The sequence below is a fragment of the Taudactylus pleione genome, unplaced genomic scaffold (assembly GCF_031769625.1).
Source record: "Taudactylus pleione unplaced genomic scaffold, aTauple2 ptg000102l, whole genome shotgun sequence".
Taxonomy (NCBI): domain Eukaryota; kingdom Metazoa; phylum Chordata; class Amphibia; order Anura; family Myobatrachidae; genus Taudactylus; species Taudactylus pleione.
Genome location: NW_028284504.1, coordinates 1,930,390 through 1,953,810, shown reverse-complemented (window position 1 = coordinate 1,953,810; position 23,421 = coordinate 1,930,390). Strand labels below are relative to the sequence as shown.

Here is a 23,421-nt window from a genome sequence, read left to right as displayed (position 1 = left end):
TCGGCATACATGCCTAAACACTGAATTATGTGACATACACGGTACACACTGAAGGAAACAGGTTATACAGCAGCTTACCCCCAGCCTCTGCACTTAGTAAAAAGACACTTGCCCCACACACAGCCTGGGAAAGTGCGGTGCTGCAGCTTGAACCGGCATGCAGTGCCCGGCGACCGTAATGTTCTACTTCCTCCCTGCTCCTCTTAGGTTGACGCTACAGACTCAGCAGCAGGGACTCAGGAAAAACGTCGGCGCCCAGCGTCATATGCAAGGACGTCGAGGCCATTCAGTTATGCGCCACACTCGTTGACGGGGCCAGGGTTCTGTTTTTTGTTTGCTGCATACTCGCGGCAGACAGGCGGCCTAGTGGTGCAGGCAGTTGCAGTTAATTTTCCTCTATTAGCAGCGGTCCCGCCACGCAGATGCCTTTTGTGCCCCCAGAACCTGGGGGCCCTTCAGATCCTTGGGGCCCGGCACAGGTGTACCCCTTGTACCCCCCTGTCGCCGGGCCTGCAGAGCAGAGATGTGTAAACCCTCCTACAGCCAGCCAACAGATGGGCATCGGAAAGCTGCATTCGATGGCTGGCAACCATCAAATTCCCGGTATTCAATGGAAAAAGTACTTCCATCGAATCGGAAACATCAGTGGTTGCTAATCATCAGTTTTCCATGTCCATCACTAATCCAAACGATATGAACGATTACCCATGACATTATATTAATATCCCCAGACACATATGCATACCTCACAACTGTGCTGCATTCAGTCCTGCAGTATCCAGTGGTGGCGGGGGAAGTTGGGGAGAGCACATACAGAAGGTGTGCAGAAGGTGAACAGACATACGCGCAGCATCTGTAAACCTGTGTAGTCAGAGCCTGGGGACTGCCCAGCATCTCGGAGAGTGCTGGACACGATCCCTTTAGTGACATCAAATGGGGGGTTGCTGTGAGGCTCCGCCCCATTTCCAATAGGCCACACCCCTTCAAGTGAAGCCCCCACCCCCTTTTCAGGCGCACAGTGTCCCTCTCTTCGTGAAGAGCAAAAGTTGGGCGGTATGCATATGCACTACAAAAACACAGTATAAAGTAAGCGTTCACTCAACTGAAGAAATCTTGAAAACTGTACCTATCAGAGATGGGTGCCAGTCATTGCAGGGCCACCCGGAGGCTTCCTAATATGTTTTTTTTTCACTGGGTGCTGTGGTCTGAGAACGGAGGAGGGAGTGGATAGGCATACTGATTGTGCGGGCTGACAAAGGCTGGCCACCATCCAGATGATACACATTAATCCTCCTCCTGTTCCCTTGTAGCGGGCATGCAGCCTATTGCTGTAATGTATGGCAGTCACTGCGATGCAGTCAGGGCCGGCGCAATGTGGTCAGCAGGATGAACATTGCAGGGGGGCGCAAGGTTGGATAGGCGCTCTCCCCGCTGCTTGCCTTTACCTCTGGGTCCGCATTGCCAGCCGGCTATCCACTGTCGCTGTGCCTGACTAAGGCAGCTACGGGAGTCGGCACTGGGATCAAGTGTTGGATCCCAGCGCCAAAAGTGCAGTGGCGTGATGTAGAGATGTGTCCCCAGCGCTGTCAAGCAGCAGTTGCAACAGTTTTAATTTGGCGTAGGCTGTGAGCCAATCATGGTCCGCAGACTTGTAGCCAATAACACCCACTTGCGGCGTTGTAGTGTTTATTCAGCGCAGTCGTCAAGGCAAGAAGACGTCGGGTTGAAGAGCTCCTATGGGCGCGGAGGAGGCTAGACGATGGCGTAGCCAAGAAAGAAGATAGGCGGCACGGCTGGCCAGGACTGGCCAATGGCAGAATATGAGGCTGGGAGAGTGCAGCAGGTGGTGGGAAGCAAAGAGCTAAACGAAGCTCCCCACTGCAGCCTCTCTCAACTTAGCGGTAAGCAGCAGTGGCCACCAGTAATTTAACCTTCCCCCCCACTAGACCACCAGGAAGTGGGCATTAGGCCCGTGGGTACAATCAAAACTTAGGCATGTGGGGCATGTTAGGCGGGCAGAGGGCCCATGCAACAAGTATAAGTGACTCTGGGCATTAGGCCCAGGTCACTCTCTGTACCTAAAGGTAGGCAGGCAATGGTCTGAGCCCCTTGTGAGTGGCTGGGAATTAGGCACGTCACCATCTGTGCCCAAAGGTAGTCAGGCAAAAGCCTGAGCCCCTGGTGAGTGGCTGGGCATTAGGCACAGGTCACTCTCTGTGCCCAAAGGTAGGCCGGCAATGGCCTGAGCCCCTGGTGAGTGGCTGGACATTAGGCACAGGTCACTCTCTGTGCCCAAAGGTACCCAGACAATGGCCTGAGCCCCTGGTGAGGGGCTGGGTATTAGGCCCAGTCCACTCTTTAGTAACAGTTAAGGAGGCCCCTATTGTGTGGCATAATGTGTATAAGTGGAACTACTGCAGCACCGTAACTAGTGCTCCCGGCGCCCAAAGTAGGCCACGCCTCTGTGCTTGATGCCTGGTAGAGGGGGTGGGGCTAGAATCGCCAGTGATTACAGCAATGCCTAGAGCATCCTCAGGATGCTCCGGGGGCCTGTAAGGGCAGCGGTGTGAATGCCTGCAGCGTCCAAAGGACACTCCAGATGGCAGTGTAGCAGAGATTCTGGCTGCATGGTGCCATTCCAGAAACCCTGCTAGCCAGATGCAGGGAGCCGTGGGTGAGTTGTGGTGCCGCCCACAGAGCACTGCACTCTGTGCGGCCGTACCGTCCGTACACCCCTAGTTACAGCCCTGTACTACTTTGTGACATAATAGCATAATGGGCCTGATTCAGACCTGCTCGCAAGCGGGTCGATGGCCGGGCAGTGCGCACTGCGCGTGCGCTCGCCCCAGAGCGAATGAGAAATTCACTCGCTCCTGGGCTCGCTACAAACGGGGTGGCTGTCGATGTTGATTGACAGCTCGCCCCGTTTTGTAGGCGGGTTGGGGTGGTGGCCTGCCATTTGGGGACAGCCCTACTGACATCACGAGTGATGTCAGTAGTGAGCTTCCGGCAGTGATATACTGCATGGCGGTGGTTGCGATGTTATGTGTACTGTATTACTGTATGGCAATCACTGAGTTATAATCAGGGGTGTAGAGAGTCGTGCCAGGCCCAGGGGGCATGGCATAATCATGGGCAGTGTGGCCACGCCCCATTAGAATTAAATAAAAACTTTTTTGCAGCGCCGCGTAGTGCTGGGCTGCTGTGAGGTAAGAGGGAGTGGGAATAGGGCAACGTGGGGCTCTTCCAGCAAGCCTGGGCACCCGCTCCCCCCCTTTCGGCGCCCCTGGTTATGATTGAGTTGCTTTATACTGTGAGGGTGTAGGGAGCTGTGAAGGATCAGTGAGATATGGAGAGTGCAATGAGAGAACTATGTAAGGGCAATGAGAAGTATGGGGGGAGAGGGCAATGAGAGATCTATGCATGTATAGTGTTTGGATCTTTAATGGAAACCCATTTTTTGCTGTCAAGTCAATCAATAGTGCCCATTTCTGTATAAACTTGGTATACAACAGATTCATTATTGATTGGAACTATTCATGTGGTGCTTATCATATTAGGCACTTTTGATTTACCCGTATAAGTCTTATGCTGGGTACACACTTAACGATGTGTACCCTGGCGATGTGTTGTGCAGCGGGTCCTGGTGGGGGTGCCTGCATTGACAAGTGCATACACACTTATATAAAGCATGGCCCCCACTGACGATATCGCCCGTTGGACCTGCAAACAGATTGCATTTCCCTACTTGTAATGGGAATGCGATCTGCTTGCTAGAGAAATGCAAATTAAAGGTCTTGGAGTACGGATGGCCATTGACCATCGATGTTTTAAAAACATTGATCATTTATGTTCAATGTTGAATGGTTGCACCATCGATGGCAGAGAACCAGATGGTTTGCCATCATCAATGATATCCCTGGGGCCGATGGCGATGGTTTCTTTGGATTAAGAAAATAAGATCATTCATCAGTGGGCTGCATGTTTACTGAACAGTGCAGAGGTGTATAAAGAGGAGGGGGCCCAAGTTCATTCACCATCTGGGGCCCCCTACCCTCTCCCTAGCGGCCGGCAGTGCATTGATGAAACAGTGCAGTCTGTGCCCAGAGTCTACTGCGCATGCGCAGATCACAGGGAAAATTGCGCAGCAGCCATTTTCCAGCTGATTTCCCTACTGTGCATGCACAAAATGCTGGAAAAATGGCCGCCGCTGACATTTTCCAGGGGCTTTATGTAGAGCTGCTACAGCCAATGCGGGATTTAGGAGAGGTAAGTATAAAAAATATGGGTGCAGGGTGTGCGCCTACACCCATTATAGATACGCCCCTGGTACATTGTGTACACTACACACAGGACCTCTTTCAGAGTCGGTCGTTGCGGCCGCACAGTCGTACGCCACCGATGTTCGCTAAACTGCGCTTGCGATAAAATTTGCAATACGTGTGCGCAAACTAGCTATTACGATCAGAAATTGCTCTCTCCTTCAACTTGGCCAGGTCGTTAGTTTGAGTGACAGGATGAGGCGTTTGTGGGTGGTAACAGGGGAAGGTGCTTGTGAACGGGGGAGTGGAGATCCGAACGCAGGCGTGCCTGACTATGCAAACGGCGTTTTATGGGAGTGCATAATTAACTAAGTAGTGTCATGGCACATGTGACATGGGAGGTTTTTACACTGACTTGATTGTAGTGCTTAAGAGAGGGTATGGTCAACCTTAAGGTCTACGACCAGCTCCGATGGTTCCCGATGGTCTCGATTAATCCTTATATGCCCAGAGATGACATGTAATGGGAACGGGAAGGGGGCATATTTTTAGTCTTATGCCCGCATCCTCCCCTCGCTCGTCCAGCTAACGATCCCATCTTAACGACGCAACTTGCGAGCGCTTCATTTGCATATCCGGCCCCTTTTACCTTACGACCGTGCAGCCGCAACGACCGACTCTGAATGAGGTCCACAGTTCAAGTCCTGCCTCCTCCTCCTGGCATGTGTCTCTCTGTTCCACCTCTTGGCTAGATGTGTGCCAGGATTGGTGGATCGTGGGCTGTCCCGCCTCACTGACTGGCTGAGCAGCTTGAGCTCAGTTGTCAGTCAGCAGCAGTGAGCAGCACAGCCCACTCCAGCCCTGTCCCCCAGATCTCTGAGTCCATACATGTCCAGTGCCGGCGACATTGGAACCGCCAGAGCCAGGGAGGGGGCTGGCTCTCCAGCAAATCCTCTTCTGCGCATGTGCGAGTACTCGATAGTGGGAACCATCAATGATAGCATAGTTTGTAACCACAGATGGTTCCAGCTAAAACACCCATCGATAGCAGAGATTGATGGGTGTGGTACTGATGGCCATCCCTAGCTTGTGGTTTTTCACAAAAAATGCTCCAAAAGCCCTTTAATACATTTCAGCGAAACTAAAATAATGTGAAAAGGATATAAAAACACAATTTTTCACATTACTTTAGTAAAAAAAAAAAAATATAAATAGAGCCCCTGGGGAGGTAGCAGCCCATAAGGATCTTACCCAAGCCCCCACATAGGAGGAATTTAAAACATATAAAAAACAAAATTACTGGGGGCTGTTTAAATCACACCATTAAGATTAGTGAGAGTATTTTTATTATTTTTGTATGACAGGAGTAGCAGTGCAGCTAACCGTGGATAACTGGCTGCCAGCAGAGCGGGGAAGGTGCCTCTCCATGCCATCCTGCACTGCATACCTTGCTTACTGAATCACGCCGACCCTGCTCTCACAACTGCTATTAAGAGAGCAGCTGGATTACAACCCATCTCTGAATTAGTTCCATGGATTGCTTATATCACATATTGTAACCAATGTATAACGCCCAAGATGGCTGCCTCGTCTGGGTAGGATAAATAATGCTTGGAATTTATTATCCAAAATGGCTACATCAACCCTGTATTATATTCATTGGTTTCTGTATTTTCTACAAATCTAAACCCTTGTGTTATGTTTAGGATTTCTGTAAAGTGCCTTCAGTCCTTTTGGAAAAAAAGCACCATTTAGCTAGGGGAATGAAGTCAAGTTCTATAGGAGTTCAGATGTTATGGTTGGTTGGACACAATTTTCTGGGTAGGATTTTCCTTGAAAGAGGAAAATGTCACATATCGGAGTTCAAGGCCCCATTACCTGGCCCAACAGGGCCGCCTCACGGTCTTTGTTGCTCCTACTGGATGCCGGAGAATTCCATGTCTGCCAGCTAGCCAGGTGGTTGGGGTCTCTCCAGTCTCATATTTTACGCCAGAGAAGTATGGTGCGGCTGTCACCTGACTGCCTAACTTCCAACCAGATGCCACTACCTGTTCACCTGACCCGCACAGTCTATCAGGGACATGGGTGCCTTATTTAAACCTTCTTTGGCAATGGACTCATTGCTAGAACATTCCAAAAGATATATAAAGACCGCACATAATGTGGTAAATTTTACTATACTATCACCCAAGTGGAGAATGATAATATTGTGTGGAAATAGACCCCCACAAGGATAGGTACAAATAAAGATCACATGAATATCTGTATTTGTCATTATGCTTACTTGAAAACCCTCGTACATAAGCATATAGATGTTTCTCTGATGCAAAATGTTTCCTCCCTACCAGGATCAACACTAACTAATGTAACCATAGCCACTTCAATCTAAATATATTTCTTTATATAGATAAGGCAGTTCCGTTATTTCATTTGAATTATTGATAGAGAGAGATTCAATTGCGCTTTACAATTAAGAATCCTAAACAACCACTGCGAACTTGACATGCATTCTATCCCTGAGGGAAAGACATTGTGATTAATAGTGGGGAGTCCCCATATACTCACTGCTGATCTCGCTGTGCTGCCTTCTATGGGCAGAATAAATAATGTCAACTTCGGGAAAGACTGTTGTGCCTGCTACGGTCACTAGGTGGTTGCGAGCGAAGGGTGATGCCATAATTTTCTGGGGAAAAGAAAAACACAAAACAGGCCTGCAAGGTTTACTGAAACACATTTATTTTTATCTCTTGAATATAGGGAAGAGAAGTGTATTTTGGCAATGACTTTTACCTGAAACTTTGAGGTAGAATAATTGTATTGCACTTACCAAAGAAAACTGATTTTTTTCATTATAAATACAGTAAGGCGGCCCATACAAGGTAAGATTTTTTAGACGATGTGCACGATTTCGATCGATCGCAACGATCAATCGTGCACATCGTGTGTGGTTTGGCATGCTGTACGACTGCGATTCGCGTCCCCGCCGTCGTACATCGGCATTTTAGATCTTATAGAAATACCATAAGATCTGCGATCCGTCATGCTGTTAAATAGGTAACCGAAGCATCTTTTAAGATGCATCGTTTACCATTCACAGCAGCATGCGATGCATCGGGCTGAATTTGAAAACAGGTGTTGTACGATTTCAAATCGCCCGTCTATGGCCCGCATAACATTTCATTTGTTAAAGAATCACTGCCAGGACTGTTTAGTGGCTCTCCTGTCACAGTTTTGCAAGGCAGTGGAAGACAGCTGAACAGAGTCTGACAGAGAAACAGACCCAACATCCTCACGTATCTGCACTGTAGAAAAATCTGGTTGAGCATGCATGAGAGCATGGATGAGCATGTGACACCCTTGGCATACTTGCCGACTTTGCTGCACAGAGGGGCCGTGGCAGCCGGAAAGGTGGGCTTGTGCAGAGAGCGTGGTGGCACAATCGCGTCATTGTGGCCCCGCCCGCTATATAGTGCAGAGATAACAGGCATTTATAGCAGGGGGCAGTGCTACGATTAAGCGATTCAGCGTAAATCATGTCACCCCAGGGTTGGACTGGCCCACAGGGGTACAGGGGAAATCCCCGGTGGGCCCCACCACTTGCTCTTATGTCAGGTTTCAGACTGTACACTTGAATTATACATTGTTACTCTATTAGAGGGTCAGTTGAATGGTCTCCATTGTCTGGCCAAGCCCCTGTGGTAACTTTCCACACCCCGAACATTGGGCCTCTACCACTGCATTCCCCCGGTGGGCCCTTCGTGCTCCAGTCCAACACTGCGTCACCGCCCCCCCCCCCCCCCCGGTGGGTGGAGGGGTGGTGTGTGAGACCCGATTTTTGGGATCTTTCTGGCCATTTTGGGAGAGTAGGCAATTATGACTCTGTGGGAGCGATTCAAATGTTTTGCCATTGGCTTTTATTTTAAGACGCCTGACGGAGCAATACAATTGTTGCTTCATCAGGGCGCGATAAACGGCGGCACCGGTATTTCTGCTCGCACCCTCAGGAGGGTGCGAGCAGAAATGTGTGCGAAACCCCCTGGATAGGACGCGCTAACCACAGTTAGCTCGCCCTAACCAGAACTTTAGACGGGTTTAGCAGTTTTACATGGCTAAACCCGGGGTGAAGAGGGCGATAATTAGTGAGCGCCCAGAACAATTGAATTGCAACACTGGCCGCTCATTAATAATCACGCCTAAAAAAAACTATTGAATCGTCCCCTGTGTCTCCCAATGAGTACTGGCAGCTGAATAAAGTTTATTTCATATTCCCTTGCCTAAAGTGATTCAGGAGGTTTGCAACCTAAGCCCATACTTGCCCAATTTCAGGGAGATTGTGAAAGCAACATTATGTGTGGCACTGAAGAGGGCATATACTGCTCCGTCTGAGAGGCAGGTCATAAAATTCAACAACTGTAAATGAGTCCCAAAGCATTGCATTCATAGTTCAACACATAGCACACTCACTTGGGTTCAAATCACCTGTAATTCATCACACATCCTGGGGTACACAGCCACTCACGTACCAATCCTTGATCTCACATCCCAATCAAGAATCTGCATGATTCAGGAAATACGAATTTCCACTGCTACCTGTAATGGTAACTTCCTCTCTTGGCCGACAACCAAAAGTTGTAAAATAACTGCATTTGTAGGATAACCAGCCATGAAATGGATTAGATGCCAATGCAAATGTGACATGTGTTTGGAATTCTTCTTTAAAACCTCACATAACAATGGAAACAAATATCAACACTACAGTGTATCTACCCCTTGGCCAGGATGGCACTTGTTAGGGGCGCCAACTGAGGGGGGAGGGGCACTAGCCAAAGTCACCAGAGAGGGTAGTAGCACCAAAGAGATAAGGGCCGTTCATTGCACAGCCCCAAAGTAAGGGGAGGCAGCAGAGCTCCAGTGTCGGGGGAGAGCCTTGCCTGTGGTGACTTATCAGCGAGACGGTGATGCTGTTATTCAGCCACCACATCAGACTGACAGAATCCCCATCAGTCAGTGAGGAGGATGGAGGAGTCTGCCCATATATCCATTACAGCTCCAAGGAGCGGTGCAGTGCAGGAGCCGGCAATTGAATAAAATGCAGCAAGACGAGGTGGGGATCTGAGTGAAGGAAAAAGGAGGCATAGCAGCAGCGTGCCTGTGGCTGTGTGTTAAAGGACGGCCACATCTCCCAAAGACGCCAGGTTAGTTACAGTCCTGCAAGGGGCAGAGAAAGGACAGGCAACCCAGCCCCTTTTCCCTGGCCTTTTAACCTAGAGAGTACGGAGCAGGTGTTGCTGGTAGCAGCAAGTGGAGGTCAAGCCCCAGGAGGAGTTTGATTTAGGGGGAGGAGCATCTCCGGTTCTGTAGGCCTGGTACTGTTTGCAGAAACATGTTTTGCCCCTTTCGCACTGCCAGCAATAACGTGTTATTTCCCATGAACGCGCAGCAACCCGGGTTATTGTACAGTTTGAAAGGACTTTGGACCTCATTCAGAGTCGGTCGAAGCGGCCGCACGGTCGTACGGGAAAAGGGGCCGGATATTCAAATTATTCCCTCGCAAGTTGCGTCCCTAAGTTCGGATCGGTAGCTGGCCAACCAAGGGGAATTAAAAAAAAATACGCCCCCTTCTCGTATGCATTGCACGTCATTCCCGGGCATATAAGGATTAATCGAGACCATCGGGAACCATCGAAACTGGTCGTAGAGCTTAAGGTTGACCATACCCTCTCTTAGGGCCTGATTCAGAGCCGCTCATAAGCGGCCGCTCGTTCGTTCCGAGCGATGTTTGCACAACTGCGCATGCGTACGGATCGTAATACGCATGCGCGAACCAGTCAGTGCAGCCGAAAATCGTTTGTTCGCTAAATAGCGAATGCCTGCTATTTTGAGTGACATGAGGAGGCGTATGTGGGTGGTAACAGGGGAAGGTGCTTGAAAACGGGGAGTGGAGATCCGAACGCAGGCGTGCTTAAAGGTCAAAACGGGCATTTTATGGGTGTGCATAATTAATACAGCAGCGTCATTGACCACGTCACTGGGTTATTTTATAGTCAGAACTGCTCGCATGATTGTGGTAAGAAAAACCAACCACAAGAATAGCGAGCAGTTCATACGCTGGTCGATGTACTCGATTAATCCAAAAAATAGCGGACATAACGTAGGATGCGAGCGGCCAGGGGGCGTAGTTTCCCAAAAAACGACCGCAAGTTTTGTTCGCTCGTTCGGACATAGAGGCGTGAACAGACCACAAAGAGCGAACGGTTCATTTGAATAGCCACCCCTTTTTTCTGAACGAGCGAGCGCAAATAGCGTCCGGCTCTGAATCAGGCCCTTAAGCTCTACGATCATGTCAGTGTAAAAACCTCCCATGTCACATGTGCCATGACGCTACTTTGTTAATTATGCACTCCCATAAACCGTATGCACTCCCATAAAACGCCGTTCGCATAATTAGGCACGCCTGCTTTCGGATCTCAACTCCCCGTTTTCAAGCACCTTCCCCTGTTACCACCCACAAATGCCTCATTCTGTCACTCAAACTACCGACCTGGCTGTGTTCAAGGAGAGAGAATTTCTGATCATAGCGGCTAGTTTGCGCACGCGCATTGCGAACTTTACGCATGCGCAGTATAGCGAACATCAGTGGCGTACGACCGTGCGGCCGCTTCGACCGACTCTGTTTGAGGTCCTTAGTCCTGGCTCCCGTTCACAGCATAGGAAGAGCCAGTGCTTGGAGAAGATCTCATCTCCGAGTGACAGCGATGATGTCATCGACCTGGCAATAAGCCGGGTAGTGCCGCCAGTCTGAAAGAGGTCTCACGCGAGATAGACCAGTGTACAAAATCCCAGGTGCGACCCAGGAATGTACCAATCTGTTCCTGTAAAATGACAGAAGCTGTTTGGTTGGCACTTTCTCTCTCCAAACATTTATAAATCGCCTCCTCGGCAATAAAAAAAAAGCTGTTCTGCAGCACAAATGCTGCGCAACATTATGTTGTGTACGGACACAAAGACAAGATATGTAAATCAGAGTCGCCGGGGGGTGGGGTGGGGGGCATTGCAGCAGGTGAGTGCAGAGTCTTTCTCTATTACAATGTTTAAACACCTTCACATGTGGATATCGACTACAAGCATATTACTTTCAGGGCCATACTTTGTCTGATCCTGCAATTTATATGGTTAGGCACATTTACAGGTGCAAAAATACCAATGTAGTAAAATTAAGAGTTATGGTAGACTTACCTTTGTTAACTCTATTTCTTCGAACTCCATAGGGTCCACAGGGATACCATGAGGATGTGTGTGGGCGGAGAGGTCTGGGCACCAAACAGTTAAAGCTTTAGTTCCCAGGATGCCGCGGTCCTCCTCCAATTAAACCCCGTCCCCAGCCACAGGCAGACCGTTTCTTAAACAAGCCCAAGACAGGCGCACGAAAGAGAAGGAAGAACCGTATGCTCAAGAAACACTCTCCCAGAAGATGAAAGAATCAGTGATTAAGAGAGAAAATACCCATTGAAGCCAGGTGCGTCAGGGTGGGTGCTCTGTGGATCCTATGGACTTCGAAGAAATAGAGTTAACAAAGGAAAATCTAGGATAACTCTTAATTTCTTCTTCAGGGTCCATAGGGGATCCACAGGGATACCATGGGGATGTCCCATAGCAGTTTCCCCCAAGCTGGGGATGCTCCTGAGCAGAAAGGAGAATCTGACGCCCAAAGGAAGCATCCTGAGAGGCAAAGGTATCAAAGGCATAGAACCTGAGAAAGGTGTGGACGGAAGACCATGTGGCCGCATTGCACAATTGTACAGAAGCGCCACATTGAAGCGCCCACGAGGGTCCCACAGACCGAGTAGAATGTGCTGTAACCTTGTTAGGATCAGGAAGATTAGCTTGCGTATAGGCCTGAGATTGTCATTCGGAGTCATCGGGCCAGAGTCTGTTTGTTAGCTGGCCAGCCTCGCTTGTGAAAGCCATACAACACAAAGAAAGATTCTGATACCTAAAGGAATTAGTACAATCCACATCGATAAAAAGAGCACTAACTACATCCAAGGAGGCTTCACCTGCAGAAAGATCCAAGGACTGGAAGGCCATAACCATAATCTCTTCATTCAAATGGAACCAGGATACACATTTAGGGAGGTACCCAGCCCTGGTACAGAGGACAGCTCTGTCCGGATGAGAATGGGGAGCAACAGGAGAGCGCTGCCAAATCAGATACCCTGCGGGCAGAGGAGGTAGCAAGGAGAAAGAGCGTCTTCACTGTCAGCCACTTGATGTCTACTGAGACCAGAGATTCAAATGGAGGAGCCTGTAGAGCCTGGAGAACCAGATGGACAAAAGGAGGTTGAATGTGGAGAACATCCTGCAAGAATGTTCTAACATCAACATTGCTCGAACCAGATTGACAGAGCAGAAACCTGATCTCTAAGGGAGGCCAGGCGAAGGCTGAGGTCTAACCCAGCCTGGAGAAAGGCAAGCACCTGGGAGACCCTAAAAACTGTAGGGTCATATTCTCTGGGGCAGCCCCATTGGAATTAAGAGTGCCAAACTCTGTAATAGATACGGGCTGAGGCAGGCTTGCGTGCCCTGAGCATCATCTGGACCACAGATCGAGAGAAACCCTTGGCTCTCAAGAGGGATGACTGAAGAGCCACGCTGTCAAAGACAGATGAGGTAGGACTGGGTGGAGGCAAGGGCCCTGCGCTAACAGATCCTGCTGTAGAGGAAGTGGAAAAGGAATGGCTATGGAGAGACTCTGTAGGTCGGTGAACCAATGTGGCCTGGGCCAGGCTGGGGCTTTTAGTATCACTGTGCAGTCTTCTTGCTTGAACTTTCTGCGAGCCCTCGGGAGGAGGGAGATCGGAGGAAAGAAATATGCAAAATTGAAGTCCCACCTCACAGCCAGAGCGTCCACGAAGGCGGCTGAGGGGTCTCTGGTCCTAGACCCGTATCTGTGGACCTTGTGGTTGTGATGTGAGGCCATGAGGTCTACGTCTGGCAGGCCCCATTTGTCCACCAGGAGTTGAAAGACATCCGGAGTGGAGAGCCCATTTTCCAGCGTGCATGTCCTGACAGATTAGAAAGTCCGCTTCCCAGTTGAGGACTCCGGGAATGAACACTGCCGATATTGCTGGAGATGACCTTCGGCCCAGACCAGAATGTCTGCCACTTCCCGCATGGCTGCCCGACTTCACGTGCTTCCCTGATGGTTGAGGTAGACTTTTGCAGTCATGTTGTTGGACTGGATTTGGACCGGCCTGCCCTGGAGGAGATCCTGCGCCTGAGTGCTCTGTACACTGCATAAAGCTCCAGAATGTTTATGGGCAGGTGACTTTCCTGGGTTGTCCACCATCCCTGAAAGGTATGATAACCGGTTACCATGCCCCATCTGCAAAGACTGGCATCTGTAGTGAGAAGCTCCCAATTTTGAATCCAGAAGGGGCGACCCTTGTCCAGATGGGACGTCCTTAGTCACCATGTGAGGGAAAGCCGAACCTCCGGAGAGAGGAGGATCGTCTGGGACCGGATCAGATGATACTGCCCATTCCACCAGGAGAGAATCAGCTGTTGAAGGAGCCTGGAGTGGAACTGGTCATATTCCACCATATCGAAGGTGGATACCATGGACCCAAGGACCTGCATTGCTGAGTGAATGGATATCCTCCAATTGTGGTGAAAGTTGCGCACCCGCAAGTGTAGTGTCAAAACCTTGTCCGCTGGCAGAAAGATCCTCAGTATTTGAGAATCCAGGAGTGCCCCCCAGATGTACCATCTGCTGTGTTGGAAATAGGGAGGACTTTTTCCAATTGATGAGCCAGCCATGTGTTTGCAGACAGTCCATGGTCAGCTGGAGTTGGCATTGTAACACTGATGGGGGACCTGTACAAAAAAATAGCTGGGGATTACGCTTCATGAAGGTGAGGACGTACCCCCGAGAGACCACTTCTCGGACCCAGGCGTCTGTGGTTTGATGCCAAGAGCCGGAAAATTTAAGAAGTCTGCCTCCCACTCTGGGATCCCCCAGGAGAAGGCCCGCCCCATCAGGTGCAGGGTTTGTCACCAGACTTGGAAGCTGGACGTCTGTCCGACCAAGACTGCTTGGATCGTGGCTTGGTGGTCTTGTGAGAACTAGACTGCCTGGGTAAAGGACTGTACTCTTGTCTTACCCTGGGGATGAAAGGACCGAGAAGAAGACAGCTGAGGCTTAGGGGCAGCTGCTGATGGCAGAAAGGCAGTTTTTGAGGTTGCCACAGTAGCCACAATCTTGTCCAATTCTGCGCCAAACAGCCTGTCTCCAGAGGAGGGTAAAGATTCGAGTGCCTTCTTGAATCCCATTCCAAAACTGTAGCCAAAGGACCCGACTACAGAGGTCGCAGATGCCTTAGAGGCAAGGAGTCCAGTATCCAATGCAGCTTCTCCCAAATAAGAGGGCGCTTCCTGGATATGGGAGATGTATGCCAGTTGTTCCCTGGTAGCATCTGATGGCAGGCTCTCTTCCAGTTCCTCTGCCCATCCTTCGATAGCCATAGCCAACCAGGCCGCAGCCATAGCCGGCCTAGTGATTGCGCCAGAAAGCGAGTAGACTGACTTGAGACAAGTCTCTAGTTTTCTATCTGTGGCATCCTTAAGGGAAGATGCAGAAGGTAAAGGCAGCGTAGAGCTTCTGACTAAACGTGCCACATGCAAATCAACAGTGGGAGGGAATTCCCACTTAGTACACTCATTAGTAGGGAGAGGGTAAAAAGACGCTAGTCTTTTTGGGACCTGGAACAGTTTGCCAGGAGTACCATAAGCTTCTCCCATGAGCTTAGTGAGCTGTTCTGATTGAGGGAATTCAGACTTAACCACCTTTTGACGTTTAAACATTGGTGTTTTAGGCTTAGGGGCCGGTTCATCATCCTCTATATTCAGGATTGATTTAACCGCCCTCACTAAAGAAGGGACATCCACTGTTGAATGACTGTGCAACTCGGAGAGAGAACCTTGTGCGTCATCTGCCTCCTCAGATGATACATCAGAATCCGAAAACTGGGTGGACTGAGAGGATGATACAGTCTGCCTATGTGCCTTGGTGGCTAATGGTTTGTCTGCCTGTTACCTTTGCTGATAGGCGGCAGACATTTGCGCCATATTCTGAACTGAGTGAGCATAAACATCCATCCAGGGAGGATGCATTAGGGGTACTGACATAGTAAGCTGTAATAGCAGTGGGTACCCCATGGTAGGAGACAGCATAGGAGCTGAAAAGTGGTTCAATAGCTGCGTCATTACCTGGGATAAGGATGACACCCAAGGTAGCTCCTGGACAGGGGCTAGTACAGTGGGCTGGAGAGGTGGTAGATAACAAATAACACACAGACCATCCTGCACAAAATCCTGAGGAGACAAACCCGCTGAACAGGATCTGTAAGTAACCAGCACAGGGGACCCAGGCTCCTGTTTTCCATTAGAAGACATAGTAATAACCAGCAGCACACAATCATTGTATGGCTAGTAATGCAATGTGACACCCTTCACAAATACAAGTAAATGTGAAGTAATAATGAACCCCTACACACCTGGTAGTTAAGGGTTAAACAAGAGCAGCAGGGATAGATATAATGGACAGTCAGAAAGTTTTAAGACAGCAGAGCTAGCGCATGTCATATACAATGCATATAAATATACTTATAATGAGTACCAAATCAACTACTCAAGCCTCACAGGGCTGGTAGGATAACCTGGCCTCAGGGAGAGGTATACAGGGAGAATGGAACCAAATCTCCTGAGACCTGTAGCTTCAGAATTAATGGCTGCTGAGAATCTCATATAGGTAGAAGGGTGAGGGGAGGAGCAGCTCAGAGGAACCTCTTGTGAGGGATCGTGCTCTGGGCTGGGGGAGGGGCTGCCGCAGGAGAGCCTACTTCCCCACTGCTGCATCAACTGCTGGGTGCCGCTGACCTCTACATGTCCCCAACATCCGCTTTTAACTGCCCCCCGGTGGTTTAGTGGGGGAGCAGACGAACCAGTCACCCCACTGCAGCGTCCTCTGGCAGGTCTCCACCACGGGAGGTAAGGACTGCACAACATGTGATACTCCACAAGCAGGGAATCGCCTTACCTGTACTTCTCAGTGTATCCGGCGGCAGTCCTGGATCCCCAGTGGAGTGGCTAGCTGAGCATCCGCACAGGTGCCCATTAGGAAGCCTTGCTCCTTGCTCAGGTAAATAAAGTAAACTCCTAAAAATAAAGCTTGGGGCTGCCTAAGCAGCCCCCCTGTCTAAGGGTGCGACCGGTCCTTCCGGCACCAAATGAAAAACTGTCTGCCTGTGGCTGGGGGCAGGGTATATGTGGAGGAGGACCAGTGCATCCTGGGAGCTAAAGCTTTAACTGTTTGGTGCCCGGACCTCTCCGACTACACCCCCCCATGGTATCCCTGTGGATCCCCTATGGACCCTGAAGAAGAAATATGAAAATTTTAAAATGTATCTAGAAATAAAAGACCTGATATACCCTTACTCATGTTAATATAAAAATTGTAACTCATTACTGGAAGTAGGACTTTGAAGTGAAGATTTTACTTTTGTCAACATGCACACTCCATCTAGGACCACAATGCTGCAAACATTTGTGCTAAGTGTTAACACAAGGACACTTCCCAAAGCTGGAATATGCACAAAAGTTAAACATGCTGCATGTCCACATGTATGTGGATAGTATATGACCCATAGTGGCATGCCTTGTGTGACAGACAATTATTAAAGTCAAGAAGTGTGTAATTGGAAAATTCAGATTTTCTGCATCAACATATCCCTACAGATAATGTAAAATTAAAAGACAAGCAGAGTCCTCTACACATTGGTTTTATTAGTATTACTTTAAGAGAATAAAATTAAACAAAAATACTGTAGTAAAAAATATTGTGCAAAAAAATATCTATAAAAACAATCCAGGTTCTGCAATTAAGCAAAAATAGCTTTCAAGGCTTGTCTCAATAGGGAAGCGAGAAGCTAGCATGAGCCCTTATACCAACTAAATTTCTTGTTTCTGGAAATAAGTCAAATAAAATGTGCAGAGACAGAGTGAATCATGCATATTTTATAGAGCAACTACATGCACAGCAACAAAATCATGCAAAAATGATCTATCTGGATAATATATCACGAATACCTGCTCTAGATGTATTAATTAATCTAAAGAGTGTATGATTGAACAAAGACCTTGCTCATAATTAAATATGCACTAGTACCAAGGTGATACAAAAAGTAATTATTGTAAATATAAATCAGGTATATGTTATGGAGCAGATAAAAATAGGTTCTCAGGATAGTTACAGTGCTAACCTTATCCCTAATGTACCTGCAGTGGTGTGGGGTATTGCGAAAGGGAATGAGGGGGGAGGGAAAAAAAGTGTGGAAATATATGGGATTAAGCTTTACCTTCCTGAACGGAAGGTGATGATATTGTCCAGGGGTAGTGCGTTGAGGCACTAATGATATATAATAATAAAATGGAAATAGCTGTCAATCACTGTATGTGCACCAATTCCTAATCAGAGGTGACTGTCTCAGATTGATGTGAAGATCTCGTGAAGTACAAATACAAATGTTCCGGGTGTTGCGCTCTGGAGAGGCGGCGTCCCGTGCCCTCCGGTACAATAACTTACCCTATCCTCCTGATGCTTGCTTCTCTCTCTGTTGCGCGGCTCCCGATTGATGGACGAGGTGCTCTCTGCTGCTGGCCGGAATCACCCTCAGCGGCGGGACAGCTCGAGTCCCACGCTTCCGTGAAGTCACGTGGTCCTCCACCGTCCACCGTCGCTGTTAGGCGGCTCTACTCACTCTAGAGGAGAGCCTCCTAACAGCGACAACCATGTATAGATGGTTGTAAGGTGCGTTGCTTAGTTACGCCCTCTGTGTGGACGCTCAGTATGAGCCGGGAGCGGTGAGCTGCGTGTGATGAGAGCAGATGCGGAAGTCAGGCGGTATGCTGGGTCATGTAGTTTGATTGATTGAGTCCAACGCGTAGCGGCTTCAGCCTTCTTCAGGGACATACTGAAGCCGCTACGTGTCCACACAGAGGGCGTAACTAGGCACGCACCTTACAACCACCTATACATGGACCAGTCTCCTCCAGAGTGAGTAGAGCCGCCTAACAGCGATGGTGGACGGCGGAGAACCACGTGACCTCACAGAAGCGTGGGACTCGAGCTGTACCGCCGCTGATGGTGATTCCGGCCAGCAGCTGAGATCACCTCGTCCATCAATCGGGAGCCGCGCAACAGAGAGAGAAGCAAGCATCATCAGGAGGATAAGTTAAGTTGTCAGACCGGAGGGCACGGGATGCCGCCCCTCCAGAGCGCAAGACCCGGAACATTTGTACTTTACGAGATCTTCACATCAATCTGAGACAGTCACCTCTGATTAGGAATTGGTGCACATACAGTGATTGTTGACAGCTATTTCCATTTTATTAACATATATCATTAGTGCCTCAACGCATTACCCCTGGACAATTTCATCACCCTCCGTTCAGGAAGGTAAAGCTTAATCCCATATATTTCCATACTTTTTTTCCCTCCCCCTCATTCCCTTTGCAATACCCCACACCACTGCAGGTACATTAGGGATAAGGTTAGCACTGTGACTATCCTGAGAACCTATTTTTATCTGCTCCATAACATATACCCGATTTATATTTACAATAAATACCTTTTGTATCACCTTGGTACTAGTGCATATTTAATTATGGGCAAGGTCTTTGTTCAATCATACACTCTTTAGATTAATTAATACATCTAGCGCAGTTATTCGTGATATATTATCCATATTGTAAAATTGGGGGAACTGGGATAGACCCCTGGATACCAGCAGGTTATCATCACTAAAGTGAGCATAGGTTCTCACAACCTCATCTATCTATCTTTCTCAGAACTGGACCATGGAGCAACGGAAGAAGGTGGCCTGGTCCATGGAATCATGTTTCCTTTAACATCATGTGGACGGCCGGGTGTGCGTGGGGAAGAGATGGCACCAGGATGCACTATGGGAAGAAGGCACGCCGGCGGTGGCATGGTAATGTTCTGGGCAATGTTCTGCTGGTAACCGTTGTGTCTTGGCATTTATGTGTATGCTACTTTGACTCGTGCCACCTACCTAAACACTGTTGCAGACCAAGTACACTCCTTAATGGCAATGGGATTCTCTGATGGCAGTGGCCTGTTTCAGGAGGATAATGCTCCCTGCAACAATGCAAAATTTGTTTAGGAATGGTTTCATGAACATGACAGAGTTCAAGGTGTTGGACTTGGCCTCCAAATTCCCCAGATCTCAGTCTGATCGAGCATCTGTTGCATCGTCTTAGTGCAAGGCAGTGGCGTAACTAGGGTATTTGGAGCCCAGGGCAAATTTGAAAAGGGAGCCCCCCCCCCCCCCGATGTGCGCGCTGCAAAAAAATGGCCGTGGTCACTTAAAAATGGGGCGTGTCAACATGACACACCCCTTTATTTTCACACTGAACATTCCTATCCATATGCACCTTTACCCCAGTAGTACCCCTTATACAGTACCCCCAGTATGGAGTTGTGGTCCCTCTTATGCAGGCCCATAGTAGTGCCCCTTATACAGTATCCCCAGTAGTGGTCCCCCTTATACAGCCCCAACTCAGTACCCCAAGTAGTGCCCCCCCAAATGCAGTGCCCCATGTAGTGTTCCCCCTTATGCAGTGCCCCCGGTAGCAGTCCCCACAATGCAGTGTGCCCAGTAGCGGTATCCCCTTATGCAGTGCCCTTTATATGGTGTCCCCAGTAGTAGTCCCCACCCCCTATGCAGTGCCCTTTATATAGTGCCCCCAGCAGTAGTCCCCCTCCCATGCAGTTTTCCCAGTAGTGATCCCCCCTATCCAGTGCCCCCTGTAGTGGCCCTTACTATTATTGCCCCCAGTAGTGGTCCCCTGAGTGCAGTGCCTCTACTAGTAGGCCCCTTTTATAATGCCCCCAGTGGTAGTTCCCCCCCAAGTAGTAGTCCCCAGTAGAGGTTCCCCCTCCCGATTAAGTGCCCCCAGTAGTAGCCCCCCCCCCAGTAGAGGTCCTCCCAATAATGGTGCGCCCACCCCCAGTAGAGGTCCTCCCAGTAGTAGCCACCCCCCTCCCCCGTTCTGCAGATAGGTTTAAAAAAAATATATATATGTATATAATATATATATAAAAACATACTTACCTGAATCCACGCTGCTGCTCCAGTCCGCGACGCCACTCCCGCCGCCGCCCGCCAGTCCTCCCGGGCTGGCACGCTCAGCATTATGGGACAGACGTCATGACGTCAGTCCCATTACCCACTGCAGGAGCCGGACGGAAGTTCGGCTCTTGCAGTGGGTGCTGCTGCAGTCAATGAGAGTCTATCTGACTCTCATTGGCTGCTGTTTAACACACGCATCGCCGCCAGCGCTGGCGGTGATGCGTGTGTTATGCACAGCCTGAGCCCGCCTCCTGGCGCTATTGGGCAAGCGCTCAGGGGGAGAGAACAGGCTCAGGTGTGCAGCACAGGACCAGCGCAGGGAAGCCTACCGCCGGTCCTGTGTAAATGTGTAGCGTCGACCGCAATCACTGCGGTCGGCGCTACACTTGTGGCTAACTAGGGCGGGCCGGTCCGTGGCCGGCGGCGCGGGGGGGGGCGCCCAGGGCACGCACCCTGCCCGACCCCCCCTAGTTACGCCACTGGTGCCAGGTACCACAGGACACCTTCAGAGGTCTTGTGGAGTTCATGCCTCAATGGGTCAATGGGTCAGAGCTGTTTTGGCAGCACGAAGGGAACTAAGGCCAGTTTCACATTTGCCGGTTTTGGCCTGGCGGACAAAAGCCGCCTAGTTTTTAGCAGGGTTTGAAAAATAGATAAAAGGGAAGCAGGTGGGTCCTTTCACACGGCACGGGCACGGCACGGTCGTCGTGTTACAGCCGGGAATATCCACTGTGCAGGACGGCTGCCCTGCCGTGTCTGTGCCGTCCCTGCATGCCAGTGGTGTAAAGGAATTCCTTTCACACACACTGGCTTCTGCCGTCCTGGCTAGTGCAGCAGCAGCTGCTGCTGTGCATGCCCAATTGGTTAAAAAAAAAAAAAAAAAAAAAACACATAAAAAGGTAAAATAACTTTATTGCAATGATCAAAAATATGGATACACATCATAGCTATGTTATGCATGGATGTAAAAAGTGAAAACTCTGTCAGATGCCACATTTTTAGTCGGTAAAATGTGACTAGATAGTAATGACAATGTCCAAAAGTAGTTTCTTTATTATTTTTTACAGCAAGTATGGAGACAGTAACCTAGATATCCAGGAAGTGAAAGGCCATTCTTTACTGGTTGGTTAACTCTTCCTGATCATCTGTCGGTGGTCGTGTCCTTCTGAAGAATCCAACCTACACAATCAGAAATAGATTTAGGAGATATAAAATCATTCCTCACTCATGCTTTCTTAAGGTGCCTACACACTAGACCAGTGGTCTTTAAACTCGGTCCTCAGGACCCCACACAGCTCACATTTTCCAGGTCTCCCAGCAGGTGTATTCGTTACTCACTGATACATTTTGAAAAATCCACAGATGGAGCTAATTATTTCACTTGTGATTCTGTGAGGAGACCTGGAAAACATGCACTGTTTGGGGTCCTGAAGACCGGGTTTGAGAACCTGTGCGCTAAGACTATGTGCTCACGATGCTATAACGTGAGCAATTTCCCTTGAACTCTCCCCGGCACTCCAGGACACGATGTACAGCAATAGCTGCAGAATGTGACACAAGATCTATCGTGCACGATCTAACGATTTGCCAATATAACGATTTGCCGGTCAGACGACGTAAGGGTCCCCTGTATTTAGCGCAACCAGCACTGGGCTCTATTCTGGTCCTGGAAATACAGGGGAAAAACATGCGTAGGGTTACCAGAACTGAACTTTTTTTAGCGGGTGGTGGTGGTGGGGGGGGTAATGCCACAGCCAGGGAGCCCTTTCAACAGGTCCCCAGCCAAAGCATTGCCCCTGACCGCTAGTCAGCCCAGGCTGGGGATCCCTGGGGACTCCCCCAATAAAGGGGTCCCCCTCTCCAGGGCACCCCAGGCCTAGGCTGATAGACCGGGGCTATCCCCAGAACTTCGGCATCCCCGGTGGATGCTGGGTTGATTATATAGTGTGGTGCATTTCAAATAGTTACAAATATTGTTTTTTGCTGTGGAACTATAGATCCCAGCAAGCCTCCCATGCATGCTGGTACTTGGAGAAGCACAGTAGACACACACTATCTCACATACTCACCTATGTATCCCTGAAGCCATCATGTCCCCTTGTCCAGTAGATTATCCAATGGGTGTACCTGTAAAAAAAAATTCCGCACCTCCTCCTATGCATGGATCACGTCCTCCTCTGTCCATGTAGCATCCACGGGCTTGGCAAAACAAAAAAACGGAAATACCCTGAGCCACGAACTTAGTACTGTCCTCTAAGGACAGTACTACCCCAATGACCACTCCGCCTTGGGATTTCACTATAGAATCCCGGTGCAGAGCTTTCACTGGCTGCGAGAGAAGAGCCTTCTGCCTCTCAACCAATGAGCAGGTCCCACCATTGACTTCAATGGTGAGAACTGCAAAGGTAAATTTAGGTTACTTTTGCGGTTCTCACCATTGAAATCAATGGTGAGAACTGCTCATTGGCTGAGAGGTGGAAGCCTCGCCTCTCTCAGTGATTGAGCACTTAGAACCAGGATTTCCATAGTGAAATCCTGCCGCTGAGCAGTCATTCGGGTAGTACTGTCCTTAGAGTACAGTACTAAGGTTTTGGATCAGAGTATTTCCATTTTTATGTTTTGGATTGCCTACATGGACAGAAGAGGGCATGATCCATGCATAGGAGCAGGTGAATATGGATTTTTTTTTTTTGTTTACAGGTACCCTACGGATTCTACATGGAGAAGAGGACGTGATTGGCTACAGGGATACATAGGTAAGTATGTGAGATAGTGTGTGTGCACATGTGTATGTACATGTATGTTTTAATAAAGTTTCTACGGTGTGTGTGCTGTGGTTGTTTTAATATTGCTTTTGCTGTGGAACTACAAGTGCCAGAGGGCCCGAAATGCCCCGCTTGCTGGTACTTGTGGTTCTCCAAGTACCAGCATGCGGGGGAGGATTGCTG

At 49.2% G+C, this 23,421-nt stretch overlaps 1 protein-coding gene across 1 annotated transcript in view; it reads right to left on the bottom strand.

Annotated features, from left to right (window-relative positions):
• Positions 1 to 21,394: 21,394 nt before the first annotated feature.
• The window catches only part of ITGA2B (integrin subunit alpha 2b), a 122,690-nt gene continuing 120,663 nt past the window's right edge, over positions 21,395 to 23,421 (bottom strand). Inside the window, exon 31 of the mRNA XM_088470729.1 lies at positions 21,395 to 21,652. Within this exon, the coding sequence (XP_088326855.1) occupies positions 21,590 to 21,652 (63 nt within the window). The 3' untranslated portion in view covers positions 21,395 to 21,589. The remainder of the gene's footprint in view (positions 21,653 to 23,421) is intronic.